Below are 14994 nucleotides of genomic sequence, written 5' to 3'. Positions count from 1 at the left end.
GGGCAGGCTCACCCGTCCGGCTGTCCCCAGTGGTCAGGGTTGTCCTACCTTGGCTGCAGTCTTCATAATTGTGGATTTTCACCAGTAGGCTCTTGTTGATTTGCTCGCAGATCTTTTTCAGGGTGTCCAAGTTTCTTTCCCCGAGGAGGGCCCTCTTCTCCATCTCGATGAAGATGTCCAGCAAGCTCTGGGGGAGGAGAGGACCCGCTGAGCTGTGCTGGCTGAGTGCATGCTGGCTCCCACATCCACTCCCTCCCAGCCAAGGGACCCGCCCTCTCTCCCCCAGCCGAGCCCCTGAGAGTGTGTGCTGGTCTCCTGCAGCTACCAGACTGCCAGCAGGTGAGTCTGGGTTCTCTGACCCAGACAGACAGAGAGGGAGGGTAGAGAAGTGGCTGGGTCCCATGAGACCCTGTCCCCAGGCCCTGGGCTCAGAGTGGTGGTGGATGCTTTCCTGTGGGCACTGGGAACTGGCCCAGCGCATGGCTGAGACACAGCCCTGGGGACCGCCTCTGGCACGAAACCCACTTCCAGGCCTGAGTTCACACACACAGAGGCACAGTCACAGATACAAACAAGCACACAATCCTTCACACGTGCCCATGTACTGCACAGACATGGGGACATGCACAGACATGTAGGCACAATCACAGACCACACACACCAAACACAGAAACAATCACACATACCACATCACAGACACAGAGATACACCTACCACAAATACATACGACTTACATGCCACACTCACAGACACACCTAGAGAGACATATACACCCCACACACACTAGCCATACAGAGACACACAGGCACAGACATATATGCCATACATAACACATGCACCATCACACACCACACAGAGAGACATACACACAAACTCATGCCATACAGATACACACATAACCCCCTCGTCCCAGTTTCCTGGGGGACTGCAGCCGCGAGGGGCTATCTCAGGCCACCACGGCCCTCCCTGGCTGCACACGTCACACACTGGGCTGTGTGCATAACCAGTCACCTCTCCTGGCTCCTGGCTGCGCCTCGCTCCCTGTACAGAGTGTGCACAGTGCTTCAGGGCAGACAGGAGTCTCACCCACAAAGCCTCCTGTGTGCCAGCTGCCGCCTTCTCCCTGGTTAGGTGAGAATCCAGGCTGCTTTGAGCAGAATAGCTAGCGCCTCTCTTCCTCCCAGAAATGCCCCTGCTGACCGACCTGGAGGAGGTGCCGGGTCTTACCATGTTATCTTCCAGTTTACATTTGGAGATCTCCTTGATCAAAAAAAATTTAAAAGCCTTCAATTCCAGTTGGCTCACATCTTCTGAAATCTGGAAGAGCATGACCCTGTGAGGTGGAAATACACACTTGAGGCAGAGTGTCCCACACAATCTCCCCTCCGTAACACAGTCACAGAGGACCTGTTCCAACGGCCTCTCTGGAAAAGGAAGCCAGCTAATGACATGACTTACGAGTGGAGTCCTGGGAGAGAGGCTGGCATGGTGGCAGAATCCTGACTCACACCCAGCTATGCCACCCAGAACCGTCTGAAGTTTCATCAACTTTACCTTCCAGTTCATTTCAGTTCAACCAATCTCGTTTTTCCTTTGTCTTTCTACACAGTGTTGATTTTTGGAAAGTATACTTTCCAAAATGCAAATTGATCATCGCTTCCCTCAGGAGAACTGGCCAGTGTCCTCTGAAGTCGGGGAGGGCCAGTGTTTGGTTCTGGAATACAAAGACTCCACACGGAACACCACAGCTCTCACCAACCCTTCATGGGTGAGCCCTGCCCCCACCCCGATGCTGTGCCCCCAGGTGCTCCGTCCCCTGTCGTCCTGCAGATTCCTGCTCGGCCACCTAGAGCCCACTCAGCACTCCCTGGGTGTCCTCAGACCGCATTTGCTCCCCTCTTCCTTTGTGTAACCCCAAAGGCTAATGCACAAAGCATAACTTCCTGTTTACGGAACTGCCCCCGAGTCCTCTGGTAGGCACGCCCCTGCCCTGTTTTTGTGAAATGTGATGTTTGAGTGCATGGCCCCAGACTACAGGTGTTAGCACCTGCGTTCCACCATCTTCGAGCTGTGTGATGTGAGGCGTGCTACACGTCTTTCCTTCAGTTATGTTCTGGAGGTAACTGCATCTCTCCATCACAAGCAGATGGTGAGAGTTACATAAGTAAGCATGAAGCCAATCTCTGGCAGTGCCTTAAGCGAGCAACAGGCCTTATGGTTTCCTAATCTACGACGGGCACAGCCAGGCTCTTGGAATGTGCCAGTCGAAGGGTTGAACAACAGGACAGTGTAAGGCAGCAAACCCTTCAGTGTCATGGCATAAAGAAAAATAACATGGTAACTTCAAAAGCAAAGGAGAAGATTGAAATTCTTAAATAAAGAGTGTGTAGAAACAGGATACTCTGCATTGTCATCTGCCGTGTTCTTTCCCAAGGAAACTCCACCATAAAGGGTTTCCCTAAAGCCCTCCAAGTTTGGCCAGGATGGGATCCAATTGGAAGCCACCATGCTTCATTACAAGGTATTCGGACTTTTCACTTTCCTCATTATCGAAACCTACATGCTTTCTTGTACCATGATTGTCTGATGGCAAACTTGGAGAGTTTATAAGACATTTATTTGGGGGGCAGCAACTGCACTTGGGGAAGAAAATAGCTAGTGTTTTCTGATCATGAGAAGTGACCCCACTAATGTGTTTCCATCACCTGCCTGGTCCTCAGTGTGATAAACAAGCAGTAGCCATGATTGTGCTCAGCCTTTTGTCCAAAAGCCAATTTGTTAAAGATTTTAACACAGACCCTGCCCCTCTAAGGGACTCGAGCCCCCCACCAGAAGGGTACAGACCACTGGCTGGCACTGGCAGCCGCAGCCCGGCTCACGTGGCTAAACATGTAGAACCTTCAGGAAACCAAGATGGCGTCACAAGAGGACATCCCCATCTGTCTTAGCTCTGAGGCTGTTATTTCTTAGGATTCACTGGTGCCTTACAGAATAAATCCCTTACAAAGCCTCCATGATTGTAGTGAATGGAAGCTGCCCCATGTTCTTCCACGCCCCTGAAAAGCTCAAGTCTCCGAGAAGGTGTGACTGCGAACTTATACGAATCTTACTGGGTTAGGATAGGCCCTGATTCAATGACTGGCATCTGCGTAAGATGAGGGCAATTCAGATCATAGAAAAAGCAGAGACGGAAGTGCTGTGTCTCTAAGACAAGGAATGCCGAGGACTGTCTTACAGAAACCAGGAGAGAGGCACGGGACCAATACTCCCTGAGAGTCTCCAAAACGGAGCTGGCCCTGGGGAACTCTTGGACTCTACTTTGAGCCTCCAGAGCTATCGAAGATATAGTCCTCTCTGCTGTGAGCCACCAGGGTTGTGGCATGTTGTCACATCAGCCTTAGCAAAGAACCCACCCAGACGGTCTCTCTCATCACTTAAAACCAACCTGGCCAAGCCTCAAACGGGGAGACCTATGACAAGGAACCTGCTAGAACTTCAGGTCCCTGACAGCAGAAGGACCCGCACGGGCATTAGCCAGCTGGGCTACCAGGGGGCAGTGGCTGTCAGCCGTGGCGAGGCCTCTCCAGCTCACGTGCAGTTATTGACAAGTAAGCAAGGATGAGGAAATGGGCCATAGCTAAGGCTTACATGGACTTCTCAAAAAGGACAGCTAAAAGTTACTTCAAGGAGCATCTGATAAGAGAAGATGTTGAAAGAAGGTGACATGTGCTCTATGATGAGTCTTGACTCGGAATCGTGAAGTTACTTAATGTGGCTGTTCTCACACCCCGTGGTGGCCTTTGGCAGGACGACCCAAGGCACTGATGTTCTCCTGTGGAAGCTTGGAAGCCTGAGGACCACGGGGCTCACTGGAAGTAAGCAGTCAGCTCAGTAGAGAGCTTTGCCATTTAAGTCTTTAAGTGTAGAATAGAAGCCTTGGCCCACTGAAAATCTTCCCAGGCACCCACGGGCCGGTGGGAAGTAGTGATGCTGTACCCAGTGGATGGGCAAAATGAACACACGATCGGGGCATCAGAAAAGCAGAGGCCGACAGGAAGACAGAGAGATCAGAACATGCGGGGAAAGACTAACCTTAGCCCATCGATTGCTAATTTGCTTTGAAAAATAAATGTGGGTTTTATGATCTTAGCACATTTTTCTTTTGCTGAATTATACATAAGATTCGAGATTTCTTAACCTGTTGGGACATCTGTGCAGACAACCCCGGGTCAGCCCTGCCCACAAGATGCGCACATTCAACTCTGAGCTCCCGGTGCCCACGCTGGAGTTCGCACCCACCTGTAGGCAGAAATATGGGCCCTGCCTGGGATCTGCAGCTCCGTCACCATCTCCTCCTTGCTAGTGCCCAGCAAAGTGCTCAGCAGGTCCAGTCTATGGATTCGGAAGAGCAGCTCCTTCAGGAAGGACAGGTTGTTCTCCTCCAGCATGCGCTTCTCCTGGAGTCTCTGGAAGAGCATCAGGGCATCCTGGATGGGCTCCTGCTTCCTTTGTGGGATGTAATCCAGGCTCAGGAACTTCAGGGAGGCCAGCTCCTCGCTGTCCAGCTGCTCCCCAATTTTGTAAAGACAACTGGATAAATCCATGCTTGTCAGGAGGAAGAACGTAGCTGCAACCTAGGTGAAAACAGAAGGCTGGGTGGGTGCTGTGGTGCAGTGGGTTCAGCTGCTGCTGCAACACCAGCATCCTATATGGGTGCTAATTCAAGTCCCAGCTGCTCCACTTCTAACCCAGCTCCGTTAATGTGCCTGGAAAAACAGTGGAGGATGGACCCCTGCCACCTACATGGGAGACCCAGATGGAGTTTCAGGCTCTTGGCTTCAGTCTGACCCTGCACTGGCTATTGTGGCCATTTTGGGAAGTGATCCAGTTGACAGAAGATATCTCTCTCTTTCTCTTCCTCTCTCTCTCTCTCTCTCTCTCTCTCTCTCTCTACATCACTCTGCCTTTTAAATAAATAATATCTTAAGCACATAGAAAGCTATGTTCAGATGAGGACGACAAGTACCATTTACTGGTTTGTTTCTTCATCAAATGCTATTGTGTCTGCCAGACATTTTTCCATGGATTCAGGAAAAGAAAAGAAGAATCACAACAAACAGGACACGTGTCTGCTCTCAGGCAGCTTGCTTTTAGGGGGTGGCTACACCGACAAGCCAGTGGTCAGAGCTGTGATGTAACCAGGGTGCAGCAGGAACACAGAGGAAGCAGACGGAACTGAGCCTAGGAGTGGGGCTGCCTGTGATCATTCTCCTGAGAAACAATTGATGCAAAAGATGGAGGCACGAACGTGAAGCTGGTGCAGGCAGGCTGTAATTCCCTGAAGTCACCACCAGGCGTCTGGGATGGGGAGAGGTGGCACAAAGGGCTGATGCCAGAGCCATGTAGGCCGTGTCCCCCAGGGCCTCGGCCTGTTGGGCAGGGCTCAGGTTTTGGCCTGCAGGTGATGGGGCATTCAGAAAGGACTGTAAAACTGGGAGTGACGTCATCCAATCTGGGCTCGACACTTACAGCGTGGAGGACAGATTGGAGAGTCGGAGGCAGGAGAGCTCCCAGCGTCTATCAGGAGGACACCTTTAAGTGGTGGCTGCAGGAGTGGTGGAGCCTGATTGAAACAGTGGTGGGTGGGGGATGTCCTGGTGCAGCCCCATTCCCCAAGAGCCTCAGATCCACGCCTGCAGCTGGCCAGGAACCCAAGCCCGGAAGCTGAACCAAGTCAACACTGAGGGCCCTTTTCTTTTTTCTAAAGTTTTTACAGTGTTTAAGGACAAGATGGGGCCGGCGCCATGGCTCACTTGGTTAATCCTCCACCTGCAGCGCCGGCATCCCATATGGGTGCCGGGTTCTAGTCCCGGTTGCCCTTCTTCCAGTCCAGCTCTCTGCTGTGGCCCAGGAAGGCAGTGGAGGATGGCCCAAGTGCTTGGGCCCTGCACCCACATGGGAGACCAGGAGGAAGCACCTGGCTCCTGGCTTCGGATCGGCGCAGAGCTGGCTGTGGTGGCCATTTGGGGTGTGAACTAATGGAAGGAAGACCTTTCTCTCTGTCTCTCTGTCACTACCTATAACTCTACCTGTCAAATAACTAAAAAAAAAAAAAAAAAAGACAAGAAAGCCGTATCTCTGAGAAGTTTGCTTGTTTCGACAGAATCAAAATGAGCATTTTATCATTATTACTCCTGGTATAGCAAACTGATTTTCAGGAATGCAAGGAAGTCTGACTTGGAAATATTGCATAGAAAAAGTTTGCATTCACAAACGTTACACTTTCAAGGCTTTCCCTGTAAGTCTACATTAACACCTACTTATCTGATAGCAGCACTGCTGGTTTTAAATGAGTTTTTTTGTTGTTTTTCCTTCCAGAGGGAATGAAGAATGGCAGTATTATCTCTGGAACAAATTACTAAGATAGTAACAAATCACAGAGGAATAGCTTCTCCACACAATTCAAGGGCAATAAATAGATAAGAATACAATTACAGGAAAATGGGCCTCCAATATGCTTCTTTGAATTGCTCAAGATTTATCGTTATTATTAAAATATAATGCACCACCACTACGATCTGTTCTGGGAAAAAACAAACCATGAGGTTAGAGTTTTCTTCCTTAACCAAGAGAACAGCCAGAGTAAATTTGTATTAGCCACTGGCGTTCTGTAGAATGATTATCAATAGACATTTATTCCAGGTTACAACCAAGATTTACCAAGTATTTTGCATCCAAATTTTATACCCCAAATAGGTTCTCTGATGATTTATCATGCTACCATAGGAAATTTGAACAAATAACTAATTGTATAACATAAATAGACATGCAGTATGGGATGACATAAAAGATACAACTTGACCCTGGATTTTTCCTTTAGAATAATTCCTTCCCTGAATAAGACTTTACTTTTTTAGACTTACACTATATCTGGTCTGGTATCATGAAGAAAGTTAATGACACAATTTATAAAAATCTCAACTACATATTTTATTTTAGTTTTTTGTCTCCCTAAACCACACACATACACAAATTCTCCAAGTGGATGCTCAGGTTAGGTTGTGATGTTCTTAAGTAAACAAATTTATTGGCTGGTGCTGTGGCTCACAAGGCTAATCCTCCACCTGCGGTGCCAGCACCCCAGGTTCTAGTCCCAGTTGGGGTGCCAGATTCTGTCCCAGTTGCTCCTCTTCCAGTCCAGCTCTCTGCTGTAGCCCAGGAGTGCAGTGGAGGACGGCCCAAGTACTTGGGCCCTGCACCTGCATGGGAGGCCAGGAGGAAGCACCTGGCTCCTGACTTCAAATCGGCTCAGCACGCCAGCCATAGCAGCCATTTGGGGGGTGAACCAATGGAAAGAAAGACCTTTCTCTCTGTCTCTCTCTCTGTCACACACACACTGTCTAACTCTGGCTGTAGAAAAAAAAAAGGTAACAAATTTATTAAGAGTTGGAATATAAACCATACAATTACTTGCAGCAGCAATAGTCTTTTTAAAAATGGCTAAAACAGGGATTGGTGCTGGAGTGTAGCGGGTAAAGCCACCGCCTGCACTGCCAGCATCCCATATGGGCGCCAGTTTGAGTTCGAGTCCTGGCTGCTCCACTTCTGATCTGGCCTGAGAAAGCAGTAGAAGATGGCCCAAGTCCCTAGACCCCTGCACCCGCATGAGAGATCTGGAAGAAGTTTTTGGCTCCTGGCTTTGGATCAGCTCAGCTCCAGCCACTGCGGCCAATTGGGGAGTGATCCAGCAGATGGAAGACCTCTCTCTCTCTCTCTCTCTCCTTTTCTCTCTGTGTAACTCTTTCAAATAAATAAATAAATCTTTTAAAAAATGGCTAAAACAAAATTTTAAATTAAGTCATACACAAAGGACTATTAAGGATAGTTTTCCAAACAATACCTAGAAAGACAGGAAAATATTTGTTGCCTCTTAATAAAGTTAAATAAATACTCTTTCTGAATCCTGTCAACACTATAGGATGCTTTGAGTTTATTTGGTTCCATAAGGTAGAACACATGATTGCTTTTATATAAGTTCCTCCAAATTCCTCCAAATTCTTACCTACTCTCAAACTCTTATCTTTTTTTTTTTTTTTAGATTTTTATTTGTTTATTTGACAGGTAGAATTACAGACAGAGAGAGAGAGAGAGAGAGAGAGAAAGGTCTTCCTTCCATTGGTTCACTTCCCAAATGGCTGCAACAGACGGAACTATGCCGATCTGAAGCCAGGAGCCAGAAGCCTCCTCCAGGTCTCCCATGTGGGTGCAGGCACCCAAGCACCTGGGCCATCTTCCACTGCCCTCCTGGGCCATAGCAGAGAGCTGAACTGAAAGAGGAGCAACCAGGACTAGAACCGGGTGCCCATATGGGATGCTGGCGCCGCGGGTGGAGGATTAACCTAGTGCGCCACAGTGCCGGCCACTCAAACTCTTATTGATGTCTTCACTAGAATTGGAGATTACCTCTTTCAGAAGTGTGCTTTTTTGTTGGTTTTAATAATTACACTTAATTTTCTAGCAATAAACATGATTTAAAATTTAAGGTTCAACGTAATTTTAGGAAAAGGTAGACATCAAAGTATCTACTTTTTTTTTTTTTTTTTTTGACAGGCAAAGTGGACAGTGAGAGAGAGAGACAGAGAGAAAGGTCTTCCTTTTGCTGTTGGTTCACCCTCCAATGGCCGCTGCGGCCGGCGCACCGCACTGATCAGAAGGCAGGAGCCAGGTACTTATCCTGGTCTCCCATGGGATGCAGGGCCCAAGCACTTGGGCCATCCTCCACTGCACTCCCTGGCCACAGCAGAGAGCTGGCCTGGAAGAGGGGCAACCGGGACTGAATCCGGTGCCCCGACCGGGACTAGAACCTGGGGTGCCGGTGCCACAAGGCAGAGGATTAGCCTGTTGAGCCACGGCGCCGGCCTAGTATCTACTTTTCTACATCCTTATACTTACAAAGCCTCGCATCCACTGTGGTTTGCTCCTTAAACTCATTGATCATGTTGTCAATGAATAGAAACTTTGCCCACTTACATTAAAGATTTCAAAATTCCTCAAAATTTCACAACACCACAGTCATTAAGATCTAATTTTCTTAGATCATAAGTATAAGTGTTATGCAATTTTTTGCTATCGGAAAAGAAATAAAAAATTTTTGTTTTCTATATATATTATATCCAAGCTCCATTATCAGTTCTCAAGATAATGTCTAAAATGGACATTACTAAGGAAAAATAAAGCTGCTCAAGGACTGAACTTATTCAGTATACAGTTAAGACTTCCTTATTCCTGCTATATTTTTGTCTTCTTTTTTTTTTCTCCTTTTTAAATCCCTATATTAAACCCTTGGTTGCTCATGGATTCAATCATTTATTATCAAAAATTTCAGAAACTTATGCTAATATACAGATTTAGGAAGGAATCAGACCAAATCTATTACCTCCATTAATAGTTAGAACAGAAGACAAAATAGCTAGTATGAGTTGTGAATGTCGCTATGACACAAAATACAGTGTGATTCACTTGCCTGGCTACAGGTGCAGTGTTGTGTGAGTGACAACACACTGCATTTCCTACTTCTAACATGAAACTCCAACTCATGAAGAATGTGCTGGACGACTTGAAAAAGTTTGTAGCAGAGTAACAACTTTTCCCCGGAAAAGCATGAACAAAACCCATCGGGAAATCAGGCACAGCGGGTATTTATGGGTTTTCTTCCTTTCCTCCTGTGGTTTCCTTTCTCGAGACACACAGGTGGTTCCAATAGAATCCAACACACCTGTTACAAAGTGACACAGCTGGCTTTTTTTCCTTCTCCTTTTCTTTTTCCCAGGGTTCCTTTCGTTTGAGCTCAGTATTCCATGTTGTTTTCCACTTGACAGAGAGTCTGGTACTGGCTGGCTATGTTGGTTGATCTTGATCTTGATGAGAAGCCTACCCATCCTCTTCCTCTCCAAGAAACTCCCAAGTTTCCTTGCTAGTTCCAAATCACTGATTCTTTCTGGGGTTTGTTCCCAATTGATCTCTTGGCCCTGCTGTCCTTGTTGTAGAGACAACGCCGTAAGGTGGTCCTGATCGATGTGATTTTGTGGTCCTCTGTGTACAGTTTCAGGATCAGAAGGAGGCTGCAGCTAAAATTCTGAGTCACAGAAATTTCCATCCCCATCTGCAATGTGTAGGCTTTCCCAAACATGTTTTTTCTTCAGTAAGAAACCCCTGGTCAGTTACCAACAAATACAGTTGACCCTTGTATTTGGTCATGGTGCTAAAATGATTATTCTGAAAGAACCAAGTTCTTCTTCCTGAACCGTTGAAGGTAGTTCACATAACCCAAGGTAAGTCAGTTGAGTGGCTGTATTATTTAGAAACTGCTTGGCTACAGAGCCTTTGCTAACAAGCTCACTATTGTCTGACTGCTTACAAGAGATGGTCTTCTCCACTAGCTGGTTGTAGCTGCGGTTTCCAACAGCTTTTACAATGTCATCAATCTGAGGATCTACTAACCACCCATGGGACAAAGGAGATCAAATGTCATGCATTCCGGTGCATATTTAAATACTCCAACACCAGTAAATCCTACATTTACATCCAGGATGTCTGTTGTTTGCTTGCAAAATCGCTATAGTGTCACTCATATTCTGTTCTTAATGTAAGCGTTGAATTTCTAAAATTTCTTTCAGCTTTGTAATCCCTGAAATATTCCATCAGCTGCTCCACGGTTGCGACTTCCATCATCGGTGATAGTTCCATCTTCCAAGCCAGAAACAATACGTCGCGGACCGGCCAGCAAAGGGCAGGGTCCATTCTGATCGCGCCTGATGATGGGCGCGTTCGCTTCCTCCCACTGGATCCACTTGGTAAGATGCACAGATTGTCCCGGGAAGCTCTCCTTGGAGGCCGCCAATACCGGAGCCCCAGGCAGCACGGCCGCGCCCTCCATCTCCTCCTTCTCCTCTGGGACCCTGCTCTCAGCTCCCTCCTCGCTGTTGAGCTACAGGGGAAAGAATGCAAGTTCGAGAACGACGCCTGGGAGTCCAGGCTCGGCGAGTGCGCTGGAGGGCTCGGGTCGCCGGGGGTGGTGGGGTGGGGATGGGGTGGGGTGGCCGGGGGTGCCCTCGGAGCAGGCGGAGCCCTCTACGCGCAGCAGGTGCGGGGGGGGGGGGGGGAATCCGTGCCGACTCCAGTGTCTCAGGCCTCGCCGGCTCCGGGGAGGCTGTCTCCTTGGGCTGCCCTCCCTAAGGCGCCTTCGCCGTGCAGGGTTCTCCAAAGCGCTCTCCTTTAAGTTCCAGCCGGGTCGGAGCTGCTCCTGCCCATCGGAGGGCCCTTTGAACCCGGCTAGGTTTTGTGCTGTTTCACATAGTTTCTTGCTAAGAAAGAAGAGGCCTGCGTCGGCAGAAACCCCAATCTCAGGGCAGCAGCGTAGGGTCCCCGATTTCTCCTGCCTTGAGCCCAGAGGCTCCACCACCTGGACCCGTTTGTCCCCTGCTCCCGCTGCTGACAGCCGCGTGGGAGCAGCGATGGTCCTGAGCGCTTGGCAGCAAGTGAGCAAGGCCCCACACCCATCGGCTACAGATGCTGTGAGTCCCGGAGTAACAGCCACAGTGCAAGGCCAGCCCAGCGGTGACCAATGACTAAGGAATGCCAAGTGCCTTTAACCTACAAAAGGAAGAAAGCCCCTGACCGCAGGGTTCTGACACAAAGGACCTAGGACCTTGAACCCTCCTAACACCTGCCTAGCTTTCCCATGTCCTCAGTTGAAAAGCATGACAATGCAGGTGGAGGCAGTCTTTCTCCAACTCCTCCCAGTTGACCAGGTCTTTGTTGAAGGCTTACTCAGAAGGGGGCTGGCCCTCGAGGTGGTTCTAAACAGGCCCTGCGTAAGAACTAACTGCAAAACCATTTGAGAACAGTTGTGGTTCCTTTGCAGCCCGGTCCAGCTGTTTCCTTGGGCTCTTTCCCTAACCTTCAATAACCAGAACCTGCAGCCATTCATGAATGAAAACACAAACCCTGAATCTGTCACTTAGAGGCGGTGATCAAGTGAATTAAAACCCAGGTCCATGTCAGGCCCAGGCCAAAGCCAGGAGCCAGGAACTCTACCCTCATATCCCACGTGAGTGGCAGGGGCCCAAGCACTTGGGCCATCTTCCGCTGCTTTCTCAGGCATGTTAGCAGGGAGTGGGATGAGAAACAGAGCAGGCAGGACTCAACCTTGCACTCCAGTGTGGGATGTCATGAGCAGTGGCTGAACCCACTGCGCCGTAATATCAGCATTGAGTTAAAACCTTGCTAAAATAAAACATTTTTGATTTGCACATTAGAGAAAGTTTTAATGGTTTTTTAAAAAGCAATCCAAAAGACTCTGAAAAACTTTGTTTTTGCTTTCAAAAATACCTTTTCTCCTTCCTGATTGTAGCAGCAATTTTTTATATCTTTATTGATAAAAAGAATATTGCCTTAGGAGATATTTTTCACATCTTGTATATAACCTTGATTTTTTTTTTTAGAAAAATTTGATAGGACTGGAATTATGAAGCAAAACCTCCTTTCTCCACCTTTGAACTAGAGCTTGCATTATTATTTAGCCAAGTGTTCTTGATGGAGGCCACTGAGAGGGACAGTGTCCAGAGAGGACACACATTGCGTTAGGTGTATGAAATCTACAGAGCGCAGATCTTTCCCTGCAAAAGCATTTGTTATGAAAATACTTTTACTTAAGAAAGATATTTTGGGGCTGGCGCCGTGGTGTAGTGAACTAAGCTTCTGCCTGTGGCACTGGCGTCCCATACAGGTGCCAGTTCCTATCTCAGCTGCTCCTCTTCCAATCCAGCTCTCTGCTAATGGCCGGGGAAAGCAGTGGAAAATGGGCCCCTGCACCTGCGTGGGAGACCTGGAAGAAGCGCCTGGTCCCTGGCTTTGGATCAGTGCAGCTCCAGCCGTTGAGGCCATTTGGGGAGTGAACCAGTGGATGGAAGACCTCTCTCTCTGTCTCTCTCCCTCTGTCTGTAACTCTACCTCTCAAATAAATAAATAAAATCTTAAAGAAAAAAATATGTTAAATATCTGACTAGTGCTTAACAGCACAAGCTCAGAACACAACAACAACAAAATTTTCTGTGCCTACAAAGCAACAAAAACCGGTAAACCTCTTCCTTAAAATAGCCAATAGACAGTTATGGAAACACACACAACACAGCACTGTGTGTGAACCTGGACACCTAGATGCAGCCAAATGCCCTGTAATAAAGGCATGTGCACCTACACCAAGGCAGAGACGCGCTACCTAATAATACACAGTTCTATCTATCGTGAAACAAAGATGGATAGACAGCCAAGGCTGTTCAACAAGTGAGAAAAGCAAGTCTTAACAAACAGTCCTGTCCTCTACTGTTTAAAAATATTGAAAGCAGAGCAGTAGATCTTCAGAAACTGTACACATACCGGTAAAAGCAGGGGGGGAAATAGGAAGGTTCTGGAAAGATATGCTAAACTTAAGATGTTATTCTCTTAGGGACTGGAGAACAAACAGTAACAACAACAATAGGAATTGAGGGGTACATGGGGGTGTGTGTGTGTATTTTTTTATAATGTGTTAAGGACATATATAGACATTCTCTGGGTAAACAAATGAGTCGCAGTGCTAGCGTGGGAGCATTCTTGTGTCTAACACCAAGTGAGAAAGGGAGCGGGGCAGGCAGGACATGGGGCTCAGAGGGAAGTGCAAGGCAGGGTGTTTCCTCCTATACCAGGTACAGAGACCACACTGCAAAAGAATGAGGCAACCACATTTGTGTTCTTGAAAGAAACAACATATTGGAATCCCAGCCTTAAAAAGTAGCTACGTAGGGCTGAGGGTGGCTGACATTGTGGTGCAGTGGGTTAATCCACTGCTTGTGACTCCAGCATCCCACATTGGAGAGCAAGTTTGAGCCTCAGCTGCTCTGTTTCCAATCCCACTCCCTGCTAAAGTGCCTGGGAAACCAGTGGAAGACGGCCCATGTGCTTGGGCCCCTGCCACCCACGTGGGAGATGAGTTCCGGGCTCCTGGCTTTGGCTTAGCCCTGGTTAGGCTATTGTGGCCATTTGAGGAGTGAACCAGGAGGTGAATGTTAGCTCTCTCTCTCTCTCCCTTCACCTCCAGTCACTCTGTCTTTCAAATAAAACTAAAAGCAAAACAAAATAACTAAATAAATAAATGCAAAAAAAAAGAATTTGAGAAAAATAAAAACTTATTTTTCCAAAAAAATAACAGAAACTTTAACACATCTCTCTTAAAAACCAAAAAAATCTGGTGAACTAAATAGGAGAACTAGCGAGGGTTTCAAGAACCCACCTGACAAGCCAAAACAGGCATTGGCTCTTGCTAGAAAACACACATCCTTTCACACATACATGAGTTACACAGAAAAACTGACCACGAAAAACATAACAGATTTCCAAGATGCATAAATCATGCAATCCAAGTTAATGAAAAATGACCAAGTTAGTGATGAAAATTGGCCAAACCAAACACTCTCCAAAAAGCTTTCTTTTCCTTGATTGAGGTGGCTCGTTCAACCTTGATAGGACAGCCACTGGACAGACTCGTAGAACAAACCGAAACAAAGCCAAACTGAACTGCTTACGTTAAAACAACTGGCAGGTGAGTTAGGGGTCTAAGCCTTAACGTACTAAGGAAAGAAACAGAATTTTAAAAAAGAATCCTGCGATAGTGAAGAACTTTTCTAAATACCTAGATAATCTGAAAGTCATTAAAGAAAGATGAAGACATTTCCTTCAACAGTAACTACAATATGAAGGGTCTTCAAAAAGTTCATGGACAATGTGCACAATGAAAATATCATGTATAGATTTCAAGGCATTTTGCACCAAAATAAACTTAACTTTTAATTCCATTTCCCATGTACTTTTTAAAGTACCCCTGTATTCTGAAAAAAATAAAAATAAAAAACAAACAAACATTTGAAATGAATAGATGTTGTACTGGGGAAAAAACAG

General features: G+C 47.2%; 1 protein-coding gene and 1 pseudogene across 3 annotated transcripts in view; both read right to left on the bottom strand.

Moving 5' to 3' along the window:
- Window positions 1-14994, bottom strand: part of CASP8 (caspase 8) — a 51085-nt gene that overhangs the window by 12275 nt on the left and 23816 nt on the right. For all 3 annotated transcript variants that reach the window (XM_062189936.1, XM_062189943.1, XM_062189951.1), the window contains 3 exons: window positions 4300-4634; window positions 1228-1333; window positions 49-187 (listed from right to left, as the gene is read on the bottom strand). In XM_062189936.1, the coding sequence (XP_062045920.1) occupies window positions 49-187; window positions 1228-1333; window positions 4300-4634 (580 nt within the window). The remainder of the gene's footprint in view (window positions 1-48; window positions 188-1227; window positions 1334-4299; window positions 4635-14994) is intronic.
- Window positions 9537-10936, bottom strand: LOC133756011 (ubiquitin carboxyl-terminal hydrolase MINDY-2-like; annotated as a pseudogene).

The sequence above is a fragment of the Lepus europaeus genome, chromosome 1 (assembly GCF_033115175.1).
Source record: "Lepus europaeus isolate LE1 chromosome 1, mLepTim1.pri, whole genome shotgun sequence".
Lineage (NCBI taxonomy): Eukaryota > Metazoa > Chordata > Mammalia > Lagomorpha > Leporidae > Lepus > Lepus europaeus.
Note: the sequence above shows the minus strand (reverse complement) of the source record. Positions and strands in the feature narration are given on the sequence as shown.